We start from the raw sequence: 27875 nt of genomic DNA on the forward strand, positions 1-27875 counted from the left end.
TGTTTTTTTTTTTAATCATAAGTAATATACTGTAAAAATAATGTAAGAAAAAAAGTAAAGGAAGGACCCCGATGGGACATACACGTGGGTACATTTTCAATTGTATTCTCTTGCATGCATGATTTAATACCACTAAAAAATAAAATAACAACATAAAAAATAAATTAAACTTCGTTCTTAAGCCCCACCACTATAAAAGGACCCCACAGCAGTTCTCCCGAATTCACCCTCACCGCCAGCATTAGATAGATTCTGGATTTTCAGCCTCTGTTCAACAAGAAGCGATCAAACAATAATCACACTCATCTCTTTTACCGTGGAACTCGTTGTGTTTTGTTGTGTGGCACACCAAATTCATTACTCTTCTAGTGATGAAGGCTCTCACCAGTTCTTGTTCTAAGGCCGTCGTCGATACTCTAGGATCTTTGCCTCCCAGAGTTGCCATTCATGTTTCTGATAGACCCGAATTCTTCCTCTCTACGCGTCCAAGGAAAGAAAAGAAGGGTTGCAACTTATGGCTCCTCAAAGTTGTTCCCATCAAGGGCGTTTTTCCAGTTCATGCAGTTCCATCGAAAGACCAGGTTTTTTTTCTTTCTGTGCTTATTTTGCAGCCTTGGGTTTCTTTGTTTGAGTTATCGTGTTCATGGGTGCTTGTTTCTTTGGAACATGGTTGCTTGGGTGGGGGAGATTCCATTGGGTTCCGCAAGATAAGCTTCTTTTTCTTTTCTTGCCCCTTTTCTTTTCCTGGATATTCGTGTACTGTTGTTTACCGACTTTAAGGTTGTGTTTGGGTGGTTCTATCCCATCTTTTGGTTTCTTTTTTATTATGTGAGTCTCTGTAGATCCAAAACTTGCTGCTGACCATTTCGTTTTACTTCTATACTTCTTGGTTCTGATTCCATGTCACTTTCTTTTTTGTTGCCCTTTTTAAGGTAAGATTATTTGTTGATATGTTTGACGGTTTCAACATCAATTCTGTTTTTGTTTGCTTTTTCGTTTACCATTTGCCATCTACACAATCTTTTGCTTTGATTTCATTTAGTTTTTAAAAATTTACTGTCTTTATACCAAGCCACGAAGGAAGATTCTTTCTTGCTTAGTTTCTGTTTGAATTTTTTTTTTCTATTTCTTTGACGTCTGTATTTCCATGATTGAGTGTAATTAAAAGAGCATATGAGCCAAACTAAGAAGATGTAGTTTCTTAGGTACTTTTACTACGATTTCCTATCTGATTTGATTTGAAGGGTAATAAACGTTTCCAATAAAAATCAGCGTAAGATTACCAAGCCAAAACTACAATTTCAATTAAAGAACAACACTAAAAATGCTGAAAGAGCTGCATCTATTTTTGTTTCCAAACTTATAGGTTTATTTATGTGGGAGAAATTTGTTAAGAAAATGTTGTCTTGTTGTTGCACATTCATTCAATAAACTGAGAACATATTTGATTAGACTGTCTTGACCTGGATGAAATGCTACAGGTGGACTTGGAAACTGCAGAACCGGAAGCTCAAAACAATGAACAAACAAGTGGGTTGGAATGGCCTTTTAAATTTGTGTACTATGTCCCGTGGAATTCAAAATCCAAACATTGTAATTTGTTGCGCAGATGAATCGAAGTTTGTTCGTGTAGCATTTGAGTTACAAAAGGATTGTGACTTCGGAGAACAGTTTCTTATAGTTGGAGATGATCCTACGCTTGGTTCATGGGACCCTTTAGAAGCATTGCCGATGACATGGTCTGAAGGACATGTATGGACTGCTGAGCAGGTGAGTAAAATCTGATCACAATTTGAAAGTATTTTCTGATAGAAAACACGAAGAAAATTTGTTTGTGCTTTCCCTTTTGTAATCAGGATATGCCTGTTGGAAAGTCAATCCAGTTCAAGTTCATATTGAAAGGAAAAGAAGGTGATATTATTTGGCAGCCAGGACCAGATAGAGTCATCAACACTTGGGAAACCGTGAATACAATAACTGTTTGTGAAGATTGGGAGAATGCAGAACTTCAGAAAATAACAGAGGAAGATCAGCTTGCTGAACCGGATAAGGAACCCCAGATTGACTCTGAAGTGTCTGCTTCTGCTGAAATTTTGGATCTGGATTCCAATGCATCTGAAATAACGGCTGTTGAGATACCACTTACTGCACCAGTCACTGATAATGGTATTGTTGCAGAAAATATAATTTCCCATGAGGATCTCATCAAGAATACTAGCAGTAAATGGAATGAAAAGATTGAGCCGAGTGAAGAATCAGCTGATATTGCAGGAAATGATGATATAGTTCTTGATCTTGGAAACAATGGAAGTGCTGCATCACTCGAGAATGAGGAAGAGACAATTGTGGAAAGCAGCTTATTATTTGATTTTGAAAGCGTTCCTGTTCTTGTACCTGGTTTAACAATACCATCAATTGAGCCAACAAATGAGGCAAGCCAAGGTGAAAAAGTTCAAGAAAAGACTACCAAGGACATTTCAATTGAAGCTTCTGAAACTGATCAGGATCAGAATCCACCCAAGGTAAACGCTTGATGAGTGTGACCTTCCCTCTCTCCTCTCCTTCTTACCTTTTCCCTACTTTACTTGTCCACAACTACCTATGGCAGAAGATTGTATGATATTACTTGTTTTGAAGAACAAGTAGTTTGGAGATTGGGTTTTGGAGTCCTTGTGGACAATGTGATTAAGTAGTAAACAGAATTGTTCTGTTTTGTTCTGTTTGTATCATCATCTACGTTTGATCAATAAAGCAATTGTGTCCTTTGCCTTGTTTCTCATATACACAATAAATGCATTTTTTTCCTGTTTAATTGTTATCACTAATTAAATGAATCTTAACCATTGATGGAGTGCTCTTCAACTATATGGGAAAAATGGTAGAGCCAAGCTATTCTCTTTGAAAGATTTTACTTCAAGTTTTTGAATGCTTGAATGAAGAAAGCCATAATGACCCTATTTATTCACTAGCATTCTGGAATTCTGTAACAGGTTAGAAAGACTAATCAAGCATACCCTTTAGCATTGCCATAAGATTATGATTATATTGACAATATTATAATACATAGTTCATGCTAGTGTTGTTATCTCTTTAATCTTACTTTCTATGTGCTTAAACTGTAATTGTTCAGTTGAGTAAGGAGCAAGATGGCACTCCCCAGGAAATAAAAGCGACAATCAATAATTTGTCCCCAGATACAGAAGACAATTCAAACTATGAACCAGAAGATGGCACTCTCTTGCAAAATCAAATAAAAAGGGGCCATGAAAGCGTAATGAAGTTTCTTTCACTACTAGGATTACGTGGAGGGTCAAACTTTATGGAACCACTGGAATAAACTTCATCGAAGTTGATCATTTTTCTGATCCATTTGAACAAATTTTACAGTGTTGTCACCTAGATTGTATAATTCTTTCAATTTTGACTACTTCTGTGATCTGTGTAGCTGGTATTAGTTTCATGATAGGTAGCTTTGTGGTTATGAATGGCATAGTGATAGTAATTGATATAGTGTATCCTCTTGTAATAAGTACTGTGAAACACTTCTATATTTTTCCTAATTCTTATGCTTTAAAATTTTGGAAAATGTAAATACAACGGAACAAACTTTAGATTCAATTATTTAATTTAAGTACTGGAAATAAGTACTGCGATCCGATTATAATTAAGATTTAATTAGTAATTTGTGTAGTATAGTTTTTGAGTTTTTCGAAAGTATATTTAAATATCTATTATAATGAAAAGTAGTTGATATTCGAAACTGTAATTAAATGCATAGATAATATTTTATAAACTTACCGTCACTAAATTTTAACTTGTAATTTTTGTATAGTATTATAATAAGACAATAAATGGGGAATAGACAATAGAAATAAAAAAAAGTGCTTTGTAAATTTAAATGCTGCGTCGTGATTTGAGTGAAGTTGGCAGCGTACGACAGAGGGAGTCATAACTTTAGGCGTATATTGTGACATGTTTGGAAGCCGTGTCAGATGGAAAAATTTTGGATAAAGATTCTATCGACGTCAGTTTTTTATTAATCTCCATGAATCCAACCATTATTAATATGTATTGAAGTTAAATAAAATATTGTTAGAAGTTTGTAAATAAATTTAAATTAATAGGGTTATTAAATTATTTTTAATCAACTTTTTTAAAATATAACAAATGTCATTTTAAACAATTACAGACATTTATTTGCGAATCTTTTAATTTCTGTTATATGACAACCTAATTACTTGAAACAGTTTGAAAACTTATTTCCTCCTATAGCTGAAGAAATGTCGGTTGTAAGAGTTTGAAACTACACTTTTCCTTCCCTGATTTCTTCAACCAAAGGCAATTTTTGTACATGTAATTTAGAGACAAAACATATATTTTTATAATAATTTAGGAAAAAATGTTTAACCTGTATTTATAATTTCTTTTAATATTTTTTATATTTGATCACATAAATATTGTTAAGATTTATTCAATTGGTTAGTTAATATTTCTAGTATGATACATAAAGTTATTTATTATGTTTATATATTAAATTATTTTATTATTATTAATAATTAAAACTTAATTTAAAAGTATTATTTATTTTGGGTTATAGTATTATTATATATTTACATCTTGTAAAATGAATAATATAATAAATATATTTTAAAAAAATTATCTTTAAAAAAATTGGTTGATGAGTTAGTCTATTCCACTATATCTCATGAGTTAGGAAGTGGGTCAGAGTAGAGTTGAAAACACTAATTTCATTACCAAATTTTAGCAAACTAAAAACTCATTGCCTAAGACTCATTCTGCTATCCTTACATTATATTATATCGTAAAATATAAATGTGAATTTTGATATGAATACCAGGAAGTATTCATATGTTCTCTTAGGCTTTTTATATATGTTGTCAAAATAATTATGTGTAAATTGTGCAATGATAAAACTATCCAAAATTTGTACATTTGAACTGGGTGTGATTTAAGTCTTATAGCTTGGGTGGTATAGCATTCAAACTAGCCTATAAATAGGGGCGTCGGGGATTATAAAACTCGAAGAAAAAAAAAGAAATATATATATATATATATATATATAAATAATGAAAAAAAATATTATAAATTATTTTTTATTTTGTGGATTTATTATTATATAGTGCGAATTGTATGATTTGTAGTGGTTGGGGTTTGTTATCATGGTGTATGAGTCAACGTAATTGAAGAAAGACGGGAGTTTATAGGTGAACAGTGCACAACTTTCTTTAAAAATCGATACGTGAATGTGAAATAGAATGTAGGAAAACATTAAATTGATCTTAGTTTTACAACTAATATTGTTTTTAAGGAAAGAATAATTGCATATTGTACATTTGTTATTCTAGAATTTTAAATTGGAAAAACTTCTTTTAACAATTTGTGAAAAAATATATGTAATTTGTGATTGATTCGTTTTAAATATTTTTTTCCTTTTAAATTTTGTAATCTATACCTGTAAATATATGAAAGGCTGTTGAAATATTTGTTTAAGTGATTTTCTGAGAACAAAGTTACTGTAATCTCAATCCCGTATCTTCCTGCTTATGTGGTCCACGTTTTATCACGTTTGGTTTTGACAATATATGTTGTCTTGTGGGTGCAGATTTAGAATGGAACCTCGTATACAGAATGATGTCATTTGAAAACCCAATCAAGGGGAGTTGATTCTGCCAGGCTGCTTGAAGGCTCCCTTTAGGTTTTCCTTCATTTTCCTTTTAATTTCAGTTCCATTCTGTGTTCTTGTTTCAATTTGGTTTTTCAATTGCATTTTCGTTTGGTTCTCTTCTCCGCACTTTCGTTTTCCCCAATTTTGTTTCCATAAATTAATTAGCGGATGAACTATTATTTAGACATTGATTACATAGAAGTGGATAAATGATTTGATTTCTCATTCTTGCGTTGTTCTCACTAGGTTTACAAGTATGATCGGCTTTATACTCCTTATCTTTTGTAAATGGTATAATCGTTTAGTCTTTTGTTTCTGGGGAAATTTTTTGGCACTAATGATGAATGTGACAATTATTCAGATACACAAACATTACATTGAAACAACAGATTCTTAAATGCAGAATAGAGACGCAGATACCCACAGACATAGTAACAGGTTTTACAACATAAAACAAGTCTTATCTCTATTTAGTGGTTCCTAACAAGGAAGTTATTAACTTCACAAAATCAAACTTCGTGAAAAGATAAATCTTAAATTCAATATTCTCCACTGCTATAGTTGGAATCGGTGAAATCATCCCAAACAAGAATACATTTTATTAATTACTGCTCTTTGCTGAATAGTATGTCTGTGCGATAGTGAGGCCTAGCAGCGCCACAGCTGCCAACACTCCTATGAGTTTCCAAACCGTAGGAATGTGTTCCTTTATCAGAATGCTGTACCAGTTTTTCCAATAGTAAACAATAATTGCAATGATACGTCTGCACTGATGCCAAGTGACTATTGGCCATTTTGTTAACGATCTCGTTCCCGTGTCTGAGTTCAACTTGCCACAAACATCACTATAACTCCAATCCATCTGATCAACTCCCTCACTCAGAGTTTGAAACATCTTCAGCAAATCTTCATTTCTTTTCCCGGATTCGTTCACTATAATTCCAAGACGCTCCAGCAGTTCGATGTCATGCGTACAACAAATCAAGCCTTGGAAAAACAAAGCATACGAAGTCAATTTGCAACTGGTTACAATTCTGCTCTGCTCCCACGCAATCATGTTCCTCCATGTCACTTCCGTTGACTTCTTAATACGAAGCTGAGGAATCTCCAACACCCCTTTGTCGAAATTTATCTCAAAGTTAAAGATGTCACCAAACTGGTTCATATTGCTTCTACCTCCTGGTCTTATCGTTACTCCACGAGCTCGAAGTCTAGTGGCACAACGCTTTAACTCTTTATGCGCTCGCCTAGTTTTTTTTCTATCCTCCTGGTTCACGATGGACAAATAAACAAGGTGAAGAAGATGAGCAGCACCAGATGTAGGAACAACAGAAGGGTAGCCTAGAGCTTCCATTGCAAGAGTAGCAACACGGTGATCTTGCTCAACGGGAACAGGAACCGGGAAAAGTTTTCTGTACAACTTCTTGAGAACAATGAAGGGTACTTGGTTCTCAAGCAGAAGCAAGTCACTCAACACAGACAAGACTTTGTCTAGGCTTTCGAATACAGGGTCGTCATCATATTCACCATTCTCCCCAGCCTTCAAGGATTCCTTATACTCGTGAAGCCTGTGAATAAACTCTAACAAGAAAAAACCATCCAGAAGCATAAGTTTTGCTAGCTCGTGTGGTTCAGATAGAGCGTTCCCCCCATAGCTGGCACGAACTATGTATTCTATCTCAAGAATGGTCTCGCCGCATTCTTTCACCATGCTTGGACCGTCTTTAATTTTCCCCTCTTGTTCCGCCTGGAACAAGGATCGTCCTAGAAGAGATAGCATGTAATTCCATTTGGGTTGTTCCATCATCAAGAGATCGTTTTGGGATCCCTTGTGGTAGGGTCCGATGGAGACAACCTGCGGAACGTATGCGTCCTTGTTTGGCTTTCTAAGCTTGTCTGGAACCTTGGAGATGCTACATGCCTCAACTTCTCCGTGTCTTACAGTACCCAGCAACACTTGAATAGGAAAGATCCAACTGGTGGGGTCAACGTTGAGTTCTCTTCCTGAAGCCATATCTCACCTATTAGGCGAACGAAAGAATTCACAGAACAAGCTCCAGCAAGTGGTTGTTCTTGTTTTCTCGTTTTGATATTATTTAGGTTGAGATTTGAGAAAGACTCGGGACAACACTGATCCAAATATATAGTTCAGTGAGTTGAAAAGCTGAAAAAATTAAGATTTACGGAGAGCAACGAGTATGAGTAGGTATGATTAATAAATTACGCTACTGTAGTATATTGTTATTTCAGTAAATTTTTAATGAGGTACACACTCAAGTCTTTCTCTATCTAGTCGGCCATGTTCTCTAATAAAATTGGTAGCATTAATGTTTGGTCAATGCAAATGGATTAGAAAATAAATCCTATGCGCGTAAACACAACAAATAGATGGATATGCTAATGGAAAATATAAATAGATAGACCAAATGTAAAATAAAGGTGACAAATTGTGGACACAAATTCAAACATATTGACAAATATGGTGAATAGAAAATTGACAAGTTTAACGTTGATAGTGACAATTTGGATAATCCCTGTGTAGATTTCTTCTACCAATTTTTCTTTTATCCTTGTTAATTTCTTGTTTATGCTATTTATGTTTCTACCTACCTCACACCATCACTCTCTTCTTCATCTCCATTTCCCTGTTTTACTTCGTTTCTGAATCCTTCCACCCTTAAAAAACTAAATATATGATTTATAGGAAAACATGTACAATTTGTTGATCGAAGTCATGTCACATGAACTTGGTGAATTAAAGGTTTTCATGGCCTTGATAAATAACATAAGTGAGTTATCCATGAAATTTGTCCTTACAATGGACGCATGAAACACTCAAACACTAAATCAAATTGAAAATTTTCATATTTGTTATTTCATTATAAACAAACCTACGTAGAGTAGACTAGATTCATTGGAACTACTCTTGGCAAGCATCAAATCCAAATTCTCGAGAAACAAATTGGCACACTCGGTAAGACCACTTATGTTGGAAAGACCATACACAAAGGGTTTGTTTTGAGAAAACAAGTTGATGGCCTTCTTCCTAGCTCCTTCAACAAATGCTTGAAGATGGAAGACTCCATTGATGCAAAAGCTTGAAATGGTGAAAGGAATGGTGGTGTTTTGGTTCAATTAAGACGAATACCTAGAGAGGGGTGAGGTCAACTTCTAAGGAAGGAAGCCTAGAGTAGTTTAGAAGAGGGAGCTACTCTAGAGAGAACTCAAAACAAGTAGAATGACACAATTTGGGAAGCATTTCTTTACTAATTTTAAGTTAAATTTACATGTAGTAGAGGCCTTCATTTATAGGCTAAGAAACCCTATAATTGTCTACAAATTGGAGAGCTAAAATTCAAATGCAAACATTTGAAAAATGGAGCCAAAAAGAATCATGCTTTTAATGTGACTTGCTTATGTGTCAAGGTCATGTTTCACATGAACACAAGAGCCAATCATACCTTAAGGGCAACACACCACACTAGGGATGACAGAAAAATTCGTGTCCGCGGATATTCGCGGATAAAATCCATGACGGCTAGTTGATATCCGCAGATATTTACTACCAGCAACCAACGAGTAGCAGATATTTTAATACCCGCTTATAAACAGGTCGAGTGCGAGTATTATACTATCTGTACCCACGGATACCAGCTACCTGCAAAAAATAAAAATAAAAATAAAAATATAATTTATATTTTATTAAGTTAAATTTAATTAAAATTAACATTAATTTATATTTTACAAGATTAAATTTAATTAAAATTGAATTTTAATTTATATTTAATTTAATTTATATTATATTTTATATATTTTTTTGTAATGTTATTTAAATTTTATTTTAATAATTTATTAAAATATATTTTTTTTAAATATTTGCGGATATCCACCAATATTTGTGGGTTTTAAAATGCCCGCAAATATTTTTTAAGCAGGTATCCGTGCTTGTAGCGAGTGATTTTTTTTTTTTGTCGGGTCGTGTTGCGGGTAAACACTATTCGTACCCGATCCGACCCGTTGTCATCCCTACACCACACGATGTAACACCCAAATTTTGGGAAACCACGATTAAGAGAAAAAAAAATTTAAAATTTAACAAAAAAAATCAATTGTATTACCATTGTAAAAATCCAATTTAAATAAGTCTTTATAATTAACCAAAAATAACCCATAATTCTAATTAATTACAAAGTAAAACTCAAAATAAAATAGTTTATTGAAAAAAACCATAAGTTTTCCCCAACTCTCTCAATCAACTCGTCATGCTATACAACATCCGAATTATCTACATGATCATCTGTTCTTGTATGAAACAATCATCACAGATAGAAACCACAACCACAAAAATAGGGGTGAGCTAACTAAGAATCAATCATAAACATAATAACAGAACTCATAGTCCTAAATATTTATCACAATATTAAACACAAGAATAACACACCAATAACTTAAACATGATTTCACATCATTATCACAAGCCAATGGGTCTATCCCTCGTACCTACCATATCACTTGTTCATCAAAACCAACTAGCATTGTTCATACTAATTAACCTTAGGTATTAAAACCATTGGTGCAACATGACTCTAGAAGAGGAATAGAATAGAGGTTGTAGAAATTTTAAATGTTTTCCATATAGATATAAAGAAACTAAAAGCATAATGTAAAGAATAGAAAGCACACACAAAAGTTATACTACTTTACCCCAAATAATAAGGTTATGTTTGGTCTCTTAAACACCAACCTTAAGATATTTCACTAGTCAAATATATCATTTTGATTACAACGAATACAATTTTTCTAAACACCACGAGTATCAACTTCTCCAAGTATCACGAGTATAAACTTCTATAGTTATAACAAGTTCAACTTCTTCAGGTATAACCTTTTCAATTTCCCCTTGAGATCAAGAACTCTCAAATGGAATAATGAGAAAACACTCTCACATTACACTCAAGGTATACTTTATAATGAGAAGGATTTTATAACATTTAAGCTCTCAATATATTGTCTTTTCAATCACAAGACTAATTTTGCTTGAGTGAAAATACCTAATCATTTTAACAAACTTGTGGCGATCTAAAAGATATTGACATGATTGGAAAAGAAGTTTTTAAGGTGACCACATAAGGGAAGCAAGGAGAATCTTTGTTTTGAAGGAAGTTGAGACACCAACCAGACTCGTTAGTACAAAACATGTTACACAAGTAACCATCTAAGTTGACAAAAACAACAATTTTTTCCATTTAATTTCAAGATTTGACTGATGTTGAAGAAAGATATTTCTGACAATGTTTTGGTTAAAATGAGACTAATTTCGCTTGAGTGCAAATTGATGATATTTTTTAACAAACTTTAGACGATCTAAAAGATCATTACATGTTTTTAAAACAAGTCTGTAAGGTGACCACATAAGGAAAGCTAGAACAATCCATATTTTAAAAGAACTTGAGTTAATTATAGTCACTGTAGTATTGCTGCTTAGTACAAAGTTCTTAAGATAAGTAATAACCTTTGAAGATGTATAGATATAACACTTTTTATGAATAATAATCTTATCAATGTTATTTTGTAATAGAATAATATATATAAAAAAAATCGTTCTTATTTTTATAAAATGTCAGTATTTTATATTGGTATTCTAATACACAAATTTAGATAACAAAATGAAATGGGTAAATTAAAAAAATTTATGAAAATTTAAGAAGAGATGTAAGAAATATTATTAATAAATTAAATAAAATGAATATGTTCACATTTTATATATCTAAACAATTTCAAGTTCAATAAAATAATTAATACATAATTGTGCTGACTTTATTATGAATTAAGTATAGAGCTATAGTTGTCCCGCATTGTTTTATCTAGAATTTGGTCACACCATTTTGTTTTCACTCATGATAAAACTCTAATCAAATTCAATTAACCTCCCATGATATCAGATGCCACGAAGAAATATAAATGCATAGACTTCGTTGGAAGAAAGAGTAATTAAATTTATCGTACAAGAAATGAAAGAAGGTAGGGTCGTGTGGTGTGAATGATTAATTATTTATTGTGATTGGTTTATAAAGTTGTTTTGGTAATCAAATTTAAAATATTCTTCAAGGGAGTTGGTCCTCCCTTCACATTTGCATTATATTATAATATGGACGTAGACTTTTAGAGTATACTTTCAGCGTTTTCACCTATATTAATTTTTTCATAAATCAAACAAGTTAAAGCTAACAAAAATAATTTGTCTAAACATTAACAACCAAATTTAATTATTTTATGTTGCTAAGAAACAAAGTCTATCCTTTTATATTACTAATCATGAACGCTTACCTCAAAAACTGACATTATTAGAGATGTTCATTGTTGTGGTGTGAACACGATGAGTGACTTGACTTTTCTAGTGAATCCTTCAACACCAAAACGTCATTCTCTTTCGAGATTTTCTTCTCGTTGAACCATAGTTTCATTCGCGTCATTAAACAGTAAGTATCTTCCTTATTTTCTCCTTGGCTTCTCTGATTCATCATCTTCACCGAGCCATATAACCTTTTACATTAGGTTTAACACCGAATCCAACACTTGATTTCGCTTTTTTTTCGCATTCCTTCACCGATTAATCTCCTTTTCCACCCATTAATCAGCTCACCTAGAGTTTCCATTCGAAACAACCAAACCTACCACTTCAACCGAACAAACTCTGAACCAAGGGTTTCACCTAAGGTTCTTCATCGATTCCGCTCATGTTATGCCTTTCGTCGTTGTCAACAAAATTTTCCGCTGCTTCATTTGTCGTCAACACGGGTTAGCTACAAATTCCATAGATTCATCAACGACTCACCATGACCTGGGTGTCATCAACTTGTAATCCATTTAAAGTCATTGAACCATTTCATTTTCTTGAAACCTATTAAATGTTGTCTTTAATTTACCATATAGGTGGTATGCACTAAGATATTTTCGTTGTCCAAGGTATCCAATTTTCCTTCCATGCTATAGTTGATTGTGACACGAACCTTCTTCAAATATAGGATATGTCTTGGGATCCTTAGCATTATAACGACTTAAGTTACCAAAAGTTGTAAAGTCATTGATTGTACAAAATAACACGATATCCAACTTGAAGCAATCATTGGTGTACCTATGAAATATATCAACACCTTAATCCCATAACATTTTCAAATTTTCAACTAATGGTGTTAAATAAACACCAATTTCGTTTCCTGGTTGTCTTGGACCCGGAATCATCAAGGATAACATATGTTTTATGGCTTGTATTTTGGCCTTTGGTAGCATATGTTTTTCATAGGCTTGTATTTTTTCTTCCTAGTTTATTTCTCTTAGTTTGGTTGTAGAGAAGCTTATATATCGTTCTTTTCTTTAAAGTAAAAGTAATGTGGGACTTCGCATAGAGAAAAATAAATAAGTCTCTTCTACTTTTTAGTTGCTTGTAATGCAAGTTATCTTATATATAATTATGATCTTTAGACTACTTAGGTACTTTATATACCCTTAGGAGGTTGTAGAACTAAGAGATGTGGAACTTAGAACAGCCTTGAGAGCTGTTGTCCAGATCTTGTAGGTCTCGAAATCCCACATCTTTTAGTTTTCTCCACCTACTTCATCTCCTAGTGCTATATAAGCAACCTAAGGTCTCCTTTGTACATACCTTCAAATTTGAATATAAAGAGTGTTTTGCATTCAATTGCATTACTTCTTGGAGATAAAATTTTATCCCTTAGCCTACATTTAGGTCTTCTCCTTTGAAGAACAAGTGACGATCTTCCTTGGCATTTATCTTGGATCATTTCAATTGGCATGCATTCAAATTCATAAGTTTCCTCTCAGTTCTCTCTTTCATTTTTAGTCTTTGAATTTCATTTCTTAATTTTTCTTGTTTAGTTCTTAGTTGTATTTCTATCTAGGCATGTTGTTCCATATCATATAGCAAGTCCAAACATAATGTTCCTAGAATCAATAGAGAAATTAGGGAACAAGGAATCAATATTTATTCATTGCAAACCGTTTGTCGGATGCCTCAAATTCCCATCTTTTACATTACCGTCTGCATGCAATGTCATGCGTTTTGCATCATTTGCGTTACTAAATAGGCATTTCAACCGTGCAACAAGAGGAAGATACCATAATACTTTTGCATGAGGACCCTTACTATCATATTCAGACTCACCCTCTTTCTGTTTGTATCATGATACCCCACATTGTAACTTGGCAAACTTGTTCTTGTGCACGACACAATCTTTTAGGCATACATGAATTTTTTGATACCCATGGGACATAGTATCTTATTCGCATCATAATTGTGTGTTGGTAATGTGTTACCTTCGACAAGCATGCCACTTAACAACTTGAGCAATTATATCAAACTTTTATCAGTCCACCCATTTCTTTCCTTCACATTAACAATTTTACTACTGCTGACAATCAAGTATAATTAGTGCATTCTGGATACAATGGTTTGTCTACATCATTGCATAAGTTATCATACACATGAGCACGTTGCAATGAATCATATCCAACATCAAGTATCATGTCTTCTAATATATCAGTCATCTTTAAATCACCTTCTTCTATTCCTTCTTGAAACTCCTATACACTTGGCATTTTTATTAATTTACCATGCCATGTCCACTTTGTGTATAGCTCCTTATTAATTCATCACAAACATGCTCCCGAATAACTTCAATTGTTAGTTTTCGCTCATTCAAACAATTAACATCGGGCAATATAATCTTTTGTTATTATTCGAAACATTCATCTTTGCAAAGTCAAGAAGTTGTTCTACTCCACTGCCATATTCATTTGTTGTGTGTATAAAATTTAACCAACTTCGATCCATTGTTATCTGTAAAAATCAACACATATGCTTTTAGATGGAGCTAAGAAACAGTTAAAACACAATCAAGGGTGTCCAATCTGTTGGACAACTTATTTAGTTTAATCATAACAAATTATGGTTTCATATAAAAAAAATGAGTTCACTCATTCATCTACTTAAGATCATAAACTCATTAGAGTTTAATACTTAACACGAAATCATAAAAAATCATTCATATAATGCATGAGAGATATGAAATTGATCCTATAAAACGCACATCACCTAAGCTCTATTCACAACTTAACAAACTAAATTATTTGCTTCAGTGCTTTTAGTTTCTCATTAAAAGCATAGGGGAAAAAAGCTATAAGCTTAGTGGCTTGTTAGAAGCCTAAGGCTCAACATGAACAATGATGATAGTGGTACTAAGCACAACATAGTTTCCCCATAACTTATGTGTTGCCTCCAAGAAGCCAGTAACATAAGACACTTGTCAAAGATAAACCCAGCATACATTGAGGAGGTTAAGCAAAGAGGAAGGACCTCTTCTTGTCAAATGGACCCTTTGACTCACACATTAATAATCTATTTCTATATTCTTTGCTAAAACTCTTAATTTTTTCAATGTCCACGGTGAAGATTGAAACTTCTATATGCAAAAATCCAAAACACAGACATAGATTTTAGATTCAAAAGTACGTTCATAATTCATTAACAAAAAAACGTAAACATTAGATTGAAATCATAAACATTTTTAATGAAGAGAATGCAGAGGAGGTGGAGGTTAAGGAAACTAAGAGGACGAGAGAAGACGAAGGCGACAACGTCGGATATAGAACAACAAGAACACCACAACACACGATGGCGACAACGAAACAACAACATCAACACCACGTGACGATGACGATGACCTAACAACACAGCAACGACAACGAGGAGAACATGAAGAACGACCAAATCCAATAATAACATTCATGATTGCAACAACAAAGAATTAAATGTTCTATACCGGTTAACATGACAAACTAGTATAAAAAGTCATTTTCTATATCAATTTCTAGATCTAACCAATATAGAAAAGTTTTGTAATTTATTACAATTTTGTCATCGCGTCAATTTCTATATTAGTTATTGGTCCAACCAGTATAGAAAAACTTTGTGTTTTATTATAGATTTGTCACCATGTCATTTTCTATACCGGTTGGATCTAGAACTAGTATAAAACATCTTACAATTACAATTATGTCATCAAACCACTTTTTATACCAACTGGATTATAACTAGTATAAAAAGTTACTATAAAATGGGTTTTTTACACTAATGCATAAAGCTTACATTCTTAGTTCAATCACAACAAAGTTTCCAATTCAATTATGATTGCATCATCTATAAGAACATTTTAGAACATCTAAAGAAACATCTATACAGTTATGTAACATCATCAAAACTCAATTCACATTTAAATTGTCAAGTCGTCTATTGAATTTCAATATACTGAACTCTCTCATTAGACTCTTTTACCTAAAGCCTCTAGTAGATATATGAACTCTCTCAATAGATTATTTTAAGTAAAGCGTCTAGTACATATTGTCTATATAGAGCCATTACCATCTAATATTAGATGTAAAAAGATTATTTTAGTGCATAATTTCATTCAAAGATCTTTTTACCTCATTGTGACACATCTCAATTAAAACAATGAATTTTAAGACAATTAATGTTAAAAAAGACAAAGTAAATGCTGTAAAAGTGCATAAAAATCCAGTCACCACTATGAAACATCTAATAAAAAAAGATAACATTTTAATTTTGTTGTTCATTTTTCTCAAAATTAGTTTATGTATTGAAATAAAAATATTATATCATTAGTATTAGATAGGTGTTTATTAGAAAATGGAGTGTTTCTTCCATCAGTACTCTAATTGATAAACCTGGTCAATATATTATGGTCATCGAAGAGTGCATACATTATGAGTGAATTATCGTTGTGTTGTAAGGAAGAGTAATATATTAAATATTTTAAGAAACCTAATCTGCTGAACAAATTGAATGAGTCATGAGAATGGAGAAGTTGAAATAATAAGAGTGGCATAAATGAAAGTTTTAATTCCTGCAAATGGTTCAGTTGTTTATTAATGAGGATTGAATTCAACTTGCTGGTAGGTGGGGTCATGGAGAATACTTAACAGCTGGCTTTCACATTGCCAATTTGAAAGTTTCAAATGATAGATCAGTTGTCAAACCTAGCAACAACATTGCTGTATATATAAAACTCCTAAGGGTCAAATAAAATCTAAGCAAGGAATTTCCATGGCCAACAATGGAGTCATCCCTAAGATCCCTCGCAGACCTCCCAGACAGACAGACTTTGGTTTCGAAACCATTGTTAATGAAAAACTGGCTTCTCAACCGAAGAAAAAGCAAGTGCAGAAGGAGAGCGTCGGTTCATTGACATTCATTCAATCAATCTCTTTTGCAGTTGTCTGGTTTTGGACGACGATCACTGCAGCTTTTAAGGTTCGAATTCAAGGCGGGGATTCCCCCAATATAAAAGTCAAAATCACTTCCAGGAAGAAGAAAAAAATTAGACAGAAAAGGTAGATTTCATCTTAAGTGTACTCTCTTTCATATTGGTTTATGAGTCACAAAATTGATCTGTTTCAGACTATGATTCTCCTTTGTAATTTCCAATAAATTTTAACTGTCAGAAGTTGATTAGTGTGTGTTTGCGTTTGTACGAGCAGGGAATCTGTTGTAATATTACCTTGATTTTTCAATGCAATAATTTTGAGGTAAAATAGTCCATAACAATTGGCCCCTAAGGAATGCTTTGAAGGGTTCCAAAATCATTGTTGAAGATTAAAAATGGTTCGAACTCGTTAATTTTCTTTTTCACACATGCTTATTTTATGTTCTTTTACTTATTTGTATGATCGGTGTTTCAAATATTGGATCTGAATAGTTCATTCATCAGTTTTTAAAACATATCAGCAGCCTGTGATGTTTCTTAAATACATTGCTATCAGCCGCCTATATATATGATATCCTTCCAATTTCTTTTAAACCAAATAACAAGTAGACGAAATGAAAAGTTGTGCAAAACTTTTACGGCAGAACCATAGTAGGTGAAATTAGTTTTAGAATTTTACTTTTTCATAAACCAAAAATTGAATTGGGACTAACATTTTTAAATTGTAATTGAATTTAAAAGTTCTGTTCTACTATTTTTCTTGTAATTTCTAAGTGATAGAAGTGAAGAGGACCACATAAAATGGAATATTTCGGTGCAAACATTTAATTCTTAATTAAATTTGTACGATAGGTTTGGATTCAGCTAGGGTTTGAAAGAACAGGAAAATGTCCGTAACAAAGTTGTTTGGATTAGAATATATATATATATATATATATATATATATATATATATATATATATATATATATATATATATATATATATAGTGACATTCTAATTAAGATTACTTTACTAATTATTAAAATATTACGAATTAAGACTTATATATAATATGCACTTACGGTTCCATAAAAAATAATAATTTAAATCCTTTAAATATATATAGAAACTTTATAAATTAGGAGTATAAGATCCTTGGAATAGTAAGAGAAGGAGTGGTCGCGACAAGAGTAAAAGAAATGTATGACTAGCTTGTTAGACGTTTCGATTATGGTTAGACGAGTCTAGTATTAGACGACTTAGTGTTAGATGTATGTGTGTTAGACGAGTAGACCGTCAAACGTTGTGAGTGATAAGTTGTATGACAGTTGCATGCATTGTGGTCTACGTGCATGGATGATGACAATTAGACGTGCTGAGTGAAAATGAGATAGCATTATCATGGATTTATTACCCATTTGTCACAATTAGTTTGAGTGATTGTGGAAAAGCTAACCAAGAGTGATAATTTCCTACCTGTTAACCTTAGGATATATATGTTTATGTTGATATAATTATACATTATGAGGCTACAAGGAGTTTCAAATATCGCAGCCATGGTCAAGCGCATGCATGAACAATGAGTCTCATCAAATCCAAGTGGGACCAATCTCTTATTTTCATGTGCTAAGGAAGAGGTTAATAAGTAGAATATACTTTTGGTCTTTGAATTTTTTCCCTACCATAGAATAAAATTTGGTCTTGTTTTTTTTTTTTTTTGGCTATTTAGTATAAGAAGTTTCTGGATTAATCGATTTTGCAGAAAATTAATTGATTAATAGGTTTAACTCTTTTAGTTGTTTCTATTTTTGTAGGTTTTTTTCCGTTTGACCACCATCTTTTTAAAATCTCAAATTGAGTCCTGAATAGTGTTAATTTGAATCAATTGAGTCTTTGTTGTTAAATTGGTTTAACAGGATTAAGTTTTTGCTGAGGTTGGAGGTTGACATGTCAATCTTTTTAAACGTGACATGCTGAGAGTTGAATCTCCATTGCCACATCACTTTGCCACGTCAGCGTCATCTTCTTTCCCAACAACACAAACCTCATTTTAATTTATTTCTTTCCAAAAGAAAAATTTTCTGCAAAATCCTAATTATTTGTTTTTCCCCAATTATCGTTTGTTCTTGTTTCTCAAATAAAACCCATCTTTAGGTTCTTCTTCGGACATAGTCTCCTCCTCTTCCTTCGCTCTGGTTAAAGTCGCATCACAAGAGAAAGACTCCCTTCCTTTTCTCTGTTTTGTTTCTTCTTGGACTATGCGTTTTATGGTTAGGGAGGGAGTTTTTCGTCCTCTTTGTTTTTGTGGTTCGCTTTACTGATAACCATTCTTCTTCTCTTCTTTTTCTTGGTACCATTGCGGCTTCGCAGCAAGGGGAAAACGCCTTTCTTCTACCTTTGCTCTAGTCTAGGTTTGACTTTTATAGGGAGGAGAGACGAGTTCCGGCGACTCAGGCTCTACCTCGTCTTTGCGGCACAGCGATATCACGACAATAAGGCCTCCACGACGCAAGTGTTTGTGCCAGACGTTCCCACGGAGTGAGTTTCTGGGTTAATGACGTCTTCACGGTGGCGCGATCCGACGTTATTGGTGATGGATTCTCAGGGTTCAGCTGCTCGCGTTATGGGTTTTCTAACGAAGGGTATTACCGAAGGCCAAAATCCCTCGAAAAAGGCCACAAGCCGTCGCTAAATGCCTATTACCAAGGGCCCGGCGACAGTCAAAAAGCCCTCGGTAAATTGCCTGTCGCTAACTATTACCGAGGGGCAGAAGCCTTCAGTAATTACCGAGGGCCATAAGCCTTCGGTAATTACCGAGGGCCAAAAGCCTTCGGTAATTACCGAGGGCCAAAAGCCTTCGGTAATTACCAGATTTTAAGTCAAAAATAATGTGACAGCAGAGTAGAATAGCCAGAACTCAGTAGGCTGCAACTCATTTTCCAGCAATCCATTGACCAAAACCAATGATACAAAAAACATTGATGCATGAATCAACAACCTCTACATGCATTCCAAAAACTTAGGATACACATACATACTGTAATATTAATACAAGAAAAAAAAACACTATACAAATCTTCTTTCATTTCTCAGCAGTGGCCTCAAACTTATAGGAATATGAAGCAGATATATATATCCAACATATTCATATAGAAGGGATTCCAATCATATACGTACAACATAAGCATGAAGGTTTATTTGGTATAATATCATTTTATAATAGCACATCCAACNTATTCATATAGAAGGGATTCCAATCACACAAGTAACTTAATTATGTTCATACATACTCATGAATCATAATTGTCATAAATAAGTATATAAATTTTCAAATCTAAATTTTCAAATTTCATAAAAAAAAAAAAAAAACTTTTGATAATATACAAAAAATGCAGCCAAGTTTAATTAATTAAAATAAAACCAAAATAAAATAAGATATAAAGATCCAATAATAAGAAAATAGTTACATACGCTTTTTGACTTCTTTCAAAATAAGACCACTTAAAATAAATCAATCTATGGATTTTTTTTTCCACTCTTTACGTGAGAATGTTCAAAATAAATAAATAAATAAATAAACTTTGCATCCAGTATATTTCAATGCAACCAGAAACTTATAAATAAAATTGTTGTACCATCTATAAACAACGTGAGGTAATTTTGCATTGGGTGTACCATAAATTTTACACTCATAATGTTCTTCCAACTAGCTCTTGCATCACTTAACCATGGTTCATGGTTCAGGCCAGCACCTGCAGCAATTCCTCACTGAACTCAACCTATACTAAGTGTTAAAACACACATAAAGATTAGCCTCTCTTTAGCTCCATTAATCATACTCCATAACACTTACTTTACTCTTTCTGTAGTCCAAGCTTCAACACTCTAAAACCAGCCAAGGAGATTTTAACAACCTAAACTTAATCTAGCTCAGGAGAGAAGTGAAACTAATGTTTTCTAGCAACCTTACATGTATATATTTCACGCATTTAATCAAAATAAGCACCAATAAAACTTCCTTTCAGCATCAGTAATATTACCATACCATAGTACCCATTCAACATGTTGAAATCTAATATTATGCACATCCAATCATCACACAATCTACATTCCTTTCCTACCAGAACAAGATTTAGCTAGCACTATCCATATATATAAATCATCAGCATTTAAGCAACCTCATTCAGAACACAATATCGTTCGCAATCTATGATCAATTTCAGATTTGATTCCTTGTCAATTTAATTAAGTTCCTACACCTTTTAATTGCCATTATCTTAAGGTTCCAGCCATTTAACATCAAACTAGAGCACCATAATACATATATACAGATTTATTATATGATGAAAGTAGTTCATAACTTGTACCCGCTCACAATCACCAATGCAGGGATAATAAACCACTTTTATAATTGTCATATTCATTTTAATGAAAGTGTAAGTCAGAATCTGCATACAACATTTAGCCCCTTCATTCATACTACTTTCTCGATCAGATTTAACAATTAATGTACAAAACTTTTAATACAAAGACAAAGTACATAAATGTAAAATTCCAGCAAGCACAAATTAGTCCTTGAACAAAATATAGCATTTCAGAACATCAGATTAGATACATCAATTTTACCAGTATATAACTTAAACAGTTATGGCCAATTCTTCCATTAACCAATTTCAGACATGCTTTTACCAGTTTTAAGAGTAGAGTATGCATACAATACACATAATTGATTTGTAACAGATGATAAAATTTTAACAACTTGGTTTCCTTCAAACTTTGACCCTATCCCCCTTAAACATATATCCAAAAGTGGTAGTTCATTATAGGCCTAAAGTTTAACGTCCTATCATGTCACAAAAACACATGAAATTTTTAAGAGAAGATTCAAATCAGAAAAATTATCCAAACATACTATTCAAACAATGGAAATGGAAAAATCCAAACAGAAAAAAGGAGAAAAGAGAGCTTACCTGGTTAAGCAGAATCCTGTTTTAGCTTCCAATGCTGAAAAGTCCATTTTCTTGAATTTGGTTTGTGCTATTCAATATGCCTCTACAATTGTTGTTTTGAAAAGGCAAAGCCAAAGATCAAAAAGAATTTTGAAACATCTGTTTCAACTGGTTTTAACATTTGAAGGTGCAAATTTCAGTTTATCCAAACTGCTGAAAACATATTTCATCACACTTGACCAATTGGGTTTTCTGGTTTTCTGGTGCTGCTATATAGTTTGACAAGCTTGGTTCATTGATGGTGATCAATTAGAACTAACAATTTTCTCATTTCACTTGATTGACACTAATGAACTAATTCTTTTGCTGAATTGAAACTTNAGTATATTTGTTGCTTGTTGGATTAAACAATGCAGGTNTGTGAAACTTAAAGGAAGACTTTGAGTTATTAAATAGCTTGATATGCAGAACAAAATCAGCTTTATGCAACACAAAAAGCATTTTTGGCAACACAAAAAGCATTTTTGGCAGAGCAATGGGAGTAGAACAAACATGTAACTTATCCTTTTTGGCAAAATCATTTAAATTCACAGACAAAGAACTTACCTCCCCCTCCACACTACAAACTGTAGACGAAGACGAAGATAGCCTCCAAAGGCCACGGTAGAGGAAAAAAGGGAACAATATCACAGTTTTGCCCTAGAGTGCGCTTCTCGACCTTCGACGCCCCATTATGCAGTCCTGCAAAACGAAATCGAAAAACATGGCATCACAACAGTGCCCATTTGCGAAGTCGCAAAATGACACACTTACCAATTCTGGAATAGCTCTACCTCTACGCGTTAGGGAAAGAGATGGAAACTCTACTAATAGCCCAAATCAATGGAAACATTTAGCCTCAAACAAACCCTCGAACGAAGCGCCTCTGCTACGAGAGAAGGAAGCACCACCGAAGTGGGAGGTCTGCCACTACCTGTGCGAACGACGAACAAAGCGACCTTTAGCGAGGAAGACAACGTTCTGTGGCGAGGAAGACAACGTTTTGCGCGAACACAACCAGGGCGAGGGAGACAACTTTGGTTCGGAGCAACCAATTTGGGGGAATGTGTGGGCGAGGGTTTTCTGTTTGGGCAAAGTACTTGGCTCGAAGAATGAAATGGGGGGGGCAAACACCTAGTTTTGGGTTTAATGACCGAGAAACTTACCGACAGTCTCATACCCTCAGTAAGACCTTCGGTAAAATTAATTTACCCACGGCCACGGGGCCTTCGGTAATAAGCCCTCGGTAATTTCCCCTTTTCCAGTAGTGCTCTACGTTTTGATTCACGTTTCTGGGTTCTGTGCTTGCAATTTATTTTTTCAAATTAGGGCTAGCATTTTCGAACTGGGTTTTGAGTCCTTTTCTGGATTCTAGTTCATTGATGCAGATTGGTTTTTGTGCGAAAAAGAAGACCCTGGTGGTTGTCTCTTGTTAGGAATTTTTGTGATTGCGTTCGATTTTTGCAATTCGGGGCTAGGGTTTTCGAACTGGGTTTTGAGTCTTTTTCTGGATTCTAGTTCATTGAAGCAGATTGGTTTGTTGTGCGAAAAAGAAGACCCTGGTGGTTGTCGCTTATCAGGGATTTCTGTGATTGCGTTCGATTTTTGCAATTAGGGGTTTGATTTTCCTTTTTCATTTATGTTGTTGCAATTTGGAGTTTGTGCTGTTGGGGAAGATGACGCTTACATGGCAGGAGTGATGTGGCAATGGTTTCAAAAACTGGCAATACATAAGAAATTTAACTTAGTTAAGCCAATTTAACGGCAGGGGCTCAATTGACTCAAATTTTCATTTTCTAGGACTAAGTTGGGAATTCTAATAAAACAGGGATCGAACTGGGAAAAACCCACAAAAATAGGGACAAATAAAGGGATTTAACCTTGATTAATATAGAGCCTATTGAGTAAGGTAGATGTTTGGCTTTGAAAACAAGTTTTTTGAGTGATCAGGTCATAGTGAGTGAACTAGGGTTTGTTAATAGAAGATCATCTATAAGATTAAGCTATCTAAATGTCCTCATATGTTTTGAAGTTTAAATAAACAACAATAAACGAAATAAGGATATGACAGTGTTATCTTTGAAAAATAATATAATTGAAAGATAAAAGCTTTATTAAATCTAAATGATTTAATAAAAACTTTAGTAAACACATTAATACATGAGTAGACGCACTATGAAACGATTTTCTCACAAAATGCATCAATGTGCTATATGAGAGTCTTTCTAAACTCACTCATGCTATACTTTGCTAAACAATGTTAGACGAGCTCTCATAATAATATACATAACAATGTTTTTGGTAAACACACTAAATGATATAAACATTGTTCCAAAAACATGTGTTGAAAGATATCATACTAAACGCACTCTTGAACCAAACGAATAATCACTAAATAAAGGGTTGTTAGGAAAAGCCTGGCAAAGGCTAAACGATACCTTTTGCTAAATGACATGTCATCCAACGATCAAACATTCATGAACTTTTTTGGTATCTCTACTAGAATGCTTAAACGATTAAATCTTGCTTGAACAATACAATAGTTTGAAAAAGTTATAGTTGTTTTGAACGTGCATTAAAGAAAATTAAATGCATAACATTTGAAAATAGTAAAAGTGATAAGAAAAAGGACATATCTGCCTGCATGCATATCTACTCTACTCTATGCAGAATACCTTAACCAACTTATCAGAAGGAAAGAAGGTTTTTCAAAATAGGTGGGTCTATAGGTTAAAAGAAGAACTAGGCGACAATAAAAGATATAAGGCTAGACTCAGAGTAAAAGGGTTCCAACAGAAAAAAAGGAATTGACTTCGTTCATGTTGTCAAGATGACTACCTTCAGAGTTATCTTAAGTATAATACCTATATAAAATCTGCATCTGGAGCAGTTAGATGTCAAAACTGCATTCCTACATGGGGATCTTGAGGAGGAAATCTTATTGCACAACCAGAAGGTTTTGGAGAAGACAAGGAGAATCTTATATGCAAGCTTCATAAAAGCTTGTATGAATTGAAACAAGCACCCAGACAATGGTACAAGAAGTTTAATGAGTTTATGAGAAACTCAGGTTATCATAGGTGTGAAGACGATCATTATTGTTATGTGAAAGAATATTTTGACAGTTATATAATACTTTCTTTATTTGTTGATGACATGCTGATTACACGAGCTAATATGGCCAAAATTAACAAGTTGAAGAAAAAATTGTCTAAAAATTTTGAAATGAAGGATCTTAGCCTAGCCAAACAAATTTTTGTTATGAGAATCTCCAAGGATAGATCTGAAGGTATCTTGAACTTATCTCAAGTGAAATATATAGAAGAATTGCTTAACAGATTCAATGCTGGAAATGTTAAAACCAAGAATACACCTTTAGGAACTCACTTATAGTTTTCAAAAGGGTAATCTTCTCAAACAAAAGAAGAAGAATTTTACATGTCTAAAGTGTCATATGCATCTGTAGTAGGGAGCTTGATGTATGTTATGGTTTGCATCAGACCTAACATAGCACATGTAGTAGGAGTTGTGAGTAGGTTTGTATCAAATCCTAGAAAGGAGCATCGAGAAGGTGTGAAGTGGATATTGAGATATTTGAGGGGAACTTCAAAGATGCATTTGTATTTTAAAAGAAGCAATCTCACTTTACAAGGGTTCTCTGATGTAGACTTGGGAGGAGATCTGAATTGTAGAAAGAGCACAACAGGATAAATTTTACATAGGGTGGTACAACTATCAGTTAGATGTCTAAACTTCATGGAAGAGTCTCCATCTCAACCACTGAAGTTGAGTATGTATTATTTGCTCTATAGAGGAGGCTATTCACTAGAAAGATACAACATCAATGAAATCTAAGTCTAACAACATAAGGGATTGATACCACTCTCTACCTAAAACCTTAAGGCAATGGGTTAATGGATCTTCATCATTATATGGTGCTCTACTTTCTCATTTCTACCCAATGTGGGACTTAAACTCACACTTGGAATTCTAACAATCTCCCCTCCAATGATGAGTCCCTTCCATATTGGTACGCTCCCCCTCTAGCGAAAGCATTTGAGTATCCCTTTTTGTACCATCATTCATCTTAACGGGATATGCTTTCCTAAAACCCTTTGCCATGAAGAATTTTGATACAAGGATATTTGTACTCATCTGAGCCTAACCTGGCTCCGATACCATTGGGTCTATAGAGGAGGAGGTTCACTAGGGAGATACAACATCAATGAAATCTAAATTTAACCACATAAGGGATTGACACTAATGTCTACCCAAAATCTTAATGAAATGGGTTTATAAATCTTCATCATTATATGGTGCTCTACTTTCTCATTTCTACCTAATGTGAGAATTAAACTCACACTTGGAGTTCTAACATGTAGCAATCTCAAAAGCAGTGAAGGAGATGATATTGTTGAAGAACCTTCTAAAAGAATTAGGAAAAGAGCAAGATGACCCTTCATTGTTTAATGATAGTCAAAGTGTTATATATCTTGCTAAAAATCCAATTCTTCATTTCTAGATGCCAGAACATTGAACTGAAGTATCATTTTATCAGAAACTTGATAACTGATGGAGACTTGTCTTTGTCGAAGATTCTAGGTGCAGAGAATCTAGCTGATATGTTGACCAAGACTGTCACAACAAATAAGTTGAGGCTTTGTATTGCCTCAACTGACCTTCAAGAGTAATTGATGATGAAGGCATCTACACTAGGTGATAATGTAAATCAAACTCCAAGTAGAAGAATTGTTAGTATTGTAGAGCTTAATTTAGTCTAACATCACTTAATAATGTGCAATGTTGTTCTCTTTTTTAGCTATATAAGGAACGCTTTGTAACATCGCTTAATTAATAATGTTGTTCACTCCATTGTCACCGCATCACCAGTCACTAAACTCTCCCTCCCTGTCACTACGTCGGTGCAACGCACCACGAGCTTGGAACTCATGTCCTTGAAATTCCCTTTCTCCACCTTCTACACATCCCTTAGAGACATGCTCCCTTCTCCCAACTTCTTAGTCTCTTTTTATTGTTCTTGAGGCTTGACAAATTACTATGATTGTTTTCAAAGAGAGAGTCTTGAATTGAAGATAATGATGGACCACTTAGAGTTGGACTCATCTTGTCTTTTTTCTACAATGTATTCTAAAAAAAAGTAAAATAAAATTTGTTTATATATATTATATTTTAAAATTAAATTTAGAACTCAAATAAATTAATTTTAGTTTATAGTAAAAGATGGATTCATTTATATTTTTTCTTTTTTTCTAGTTGCATGGGATTTGCATTGTTTATTAAAATTTAGAAATTTTTGAAGTAATCAATTAGAGAATGATTTTGAAGTTGAAATGTTTTTGGAAAGGGAAATTTAACTTAGTTAATGATTTGCTAGAAAACTTTTTAGATTTTGCAGCTAAGAAATATAGAATTTGGAAAGTTGTAGCTTTCCCCTTACTTAGTGCAATTTTGCCAAAAAAATCTAGAATCAAACATGTTTTTCACTTTTACTGCAAAAAAAAAAAAGTTCCAAATTGGTTATCTACAAACAAACAATGAAATATAAACTTTCCAAATGTATAAATCAAATTCAGCATTTTAAAAATGGAGTGGTCCTCCCTACACCTCCCTCTTTTCTCCCTGCACCTCCCAAATTACCATTTTATCCCTATTTAATTTAAGTCAAACTTCATTTAATGATTACTGTTTCCTAACCACTATTCCTAACTACTAACACCCAACAACTTAACTTTGATTAATAAACCCTAACAGTGCACCTCCCTCACCTCTTTGCTATTGTTCATTATTATAAACCCTAACAGTGCATCTCCCTCACCTCTTTGCTGTTGATTGTCTAAAGCCTAATCAGTGGTGTTGATTCGTGCAAGTGCTGGTGGGATATTGGTGGTGGTGCTGGAGT

General features: G+C 33.6%; 1 protein-coding gene and 1 long non-coding RNA gene across 3 annotated transcripts; both read left to right on the forward strand.

Annotated features, from left to right (window-relative positions):
* Window positions 1-202: 202 nt before the first annotated feature.
* Window positions 203-3592, forward strand: LOC106774358. 2 transcript variants are annotated; one of them, XR_002669627.1, is made up of 6 exons: window positions 203-581; window positions 1482-1530; window positions 1610-1770; window positions 1857-2522; window positions 2853-2990; window positions 3131-3270. XR_002669627.1 is itself a non-coding variant. In XM_014661329.2 (5 exons), exons 1-5 carry the CDS (start codon window positions 372-374, stop codon window positions 3335-3337), a joined length of 1293 nt encoding a protein of 430 aa, XP_014516815.1. In that variant the 5' UTR covers window positions 203-371; the 3' UTR covers window positions 3338-3592. The 2 variants fall into 2 exon arrangements, 1 of the variants encoding a protein (XP_014516815.1); XM_014661329.2 differs by lacking the exon at window positions 2853-2990 and having other exon boundaries at window positions 3131-3592.
* A 1953-nt stretch (window positions 3593-5545) lies between these two features.
* LOC111242545 lies at window positions 5546-17411 on the forward strand. The gene is made up of 2 exons (XR_002669683.1): window positions 5546-5716; window positions 16680-17411. It is a non-coding gene; the product is annotated as an uncharacterized LOC111242545 (long non-coding RNA).
* The last annotated feature ends 10464 nt before the right edge of the window (window positions 17412-27875 follow it).

This window comes from Vigna radiata, chromosome 9 (genome assembly GCF_000741045.1).
Source record: "Vigna radiata var. radiata cultivar VC1973A chromosome 9, Vradiata_ver6, whole genome shotgun sequence".
NCBI classification, from domain to species: Eukaryota; Viridiplantae; Streptophyta; class Magnoliopsida; order Fabales; family Fabaceae; genus Vigna; species Vigna radiata.

Bases quoted from the DNA above. Each gene is read 5' to 3' on its own strand.
- LOC106774358 (XM_014661329.2), top strand. From the start codon at position 372: ATGAAGGCTCTCACCAGTTCTTGTTCTAAGGCCGTCGTCGATACTCTA. The intron at 582-1,481 runs GTTTTTTTTCTT...GAAATGCTACAG, and splicing joins CAGTTCCATCGAAAGACCAG to GTGGACTTGGAAACTGCAGA. The intron at 1,771-1,856 runs GTGAGTAAAATC...TTTTGTAATCAG, and splicing joins ATGTATGGACTGCTGAGCAG to GATATGCCTGTTGGAAAGTC.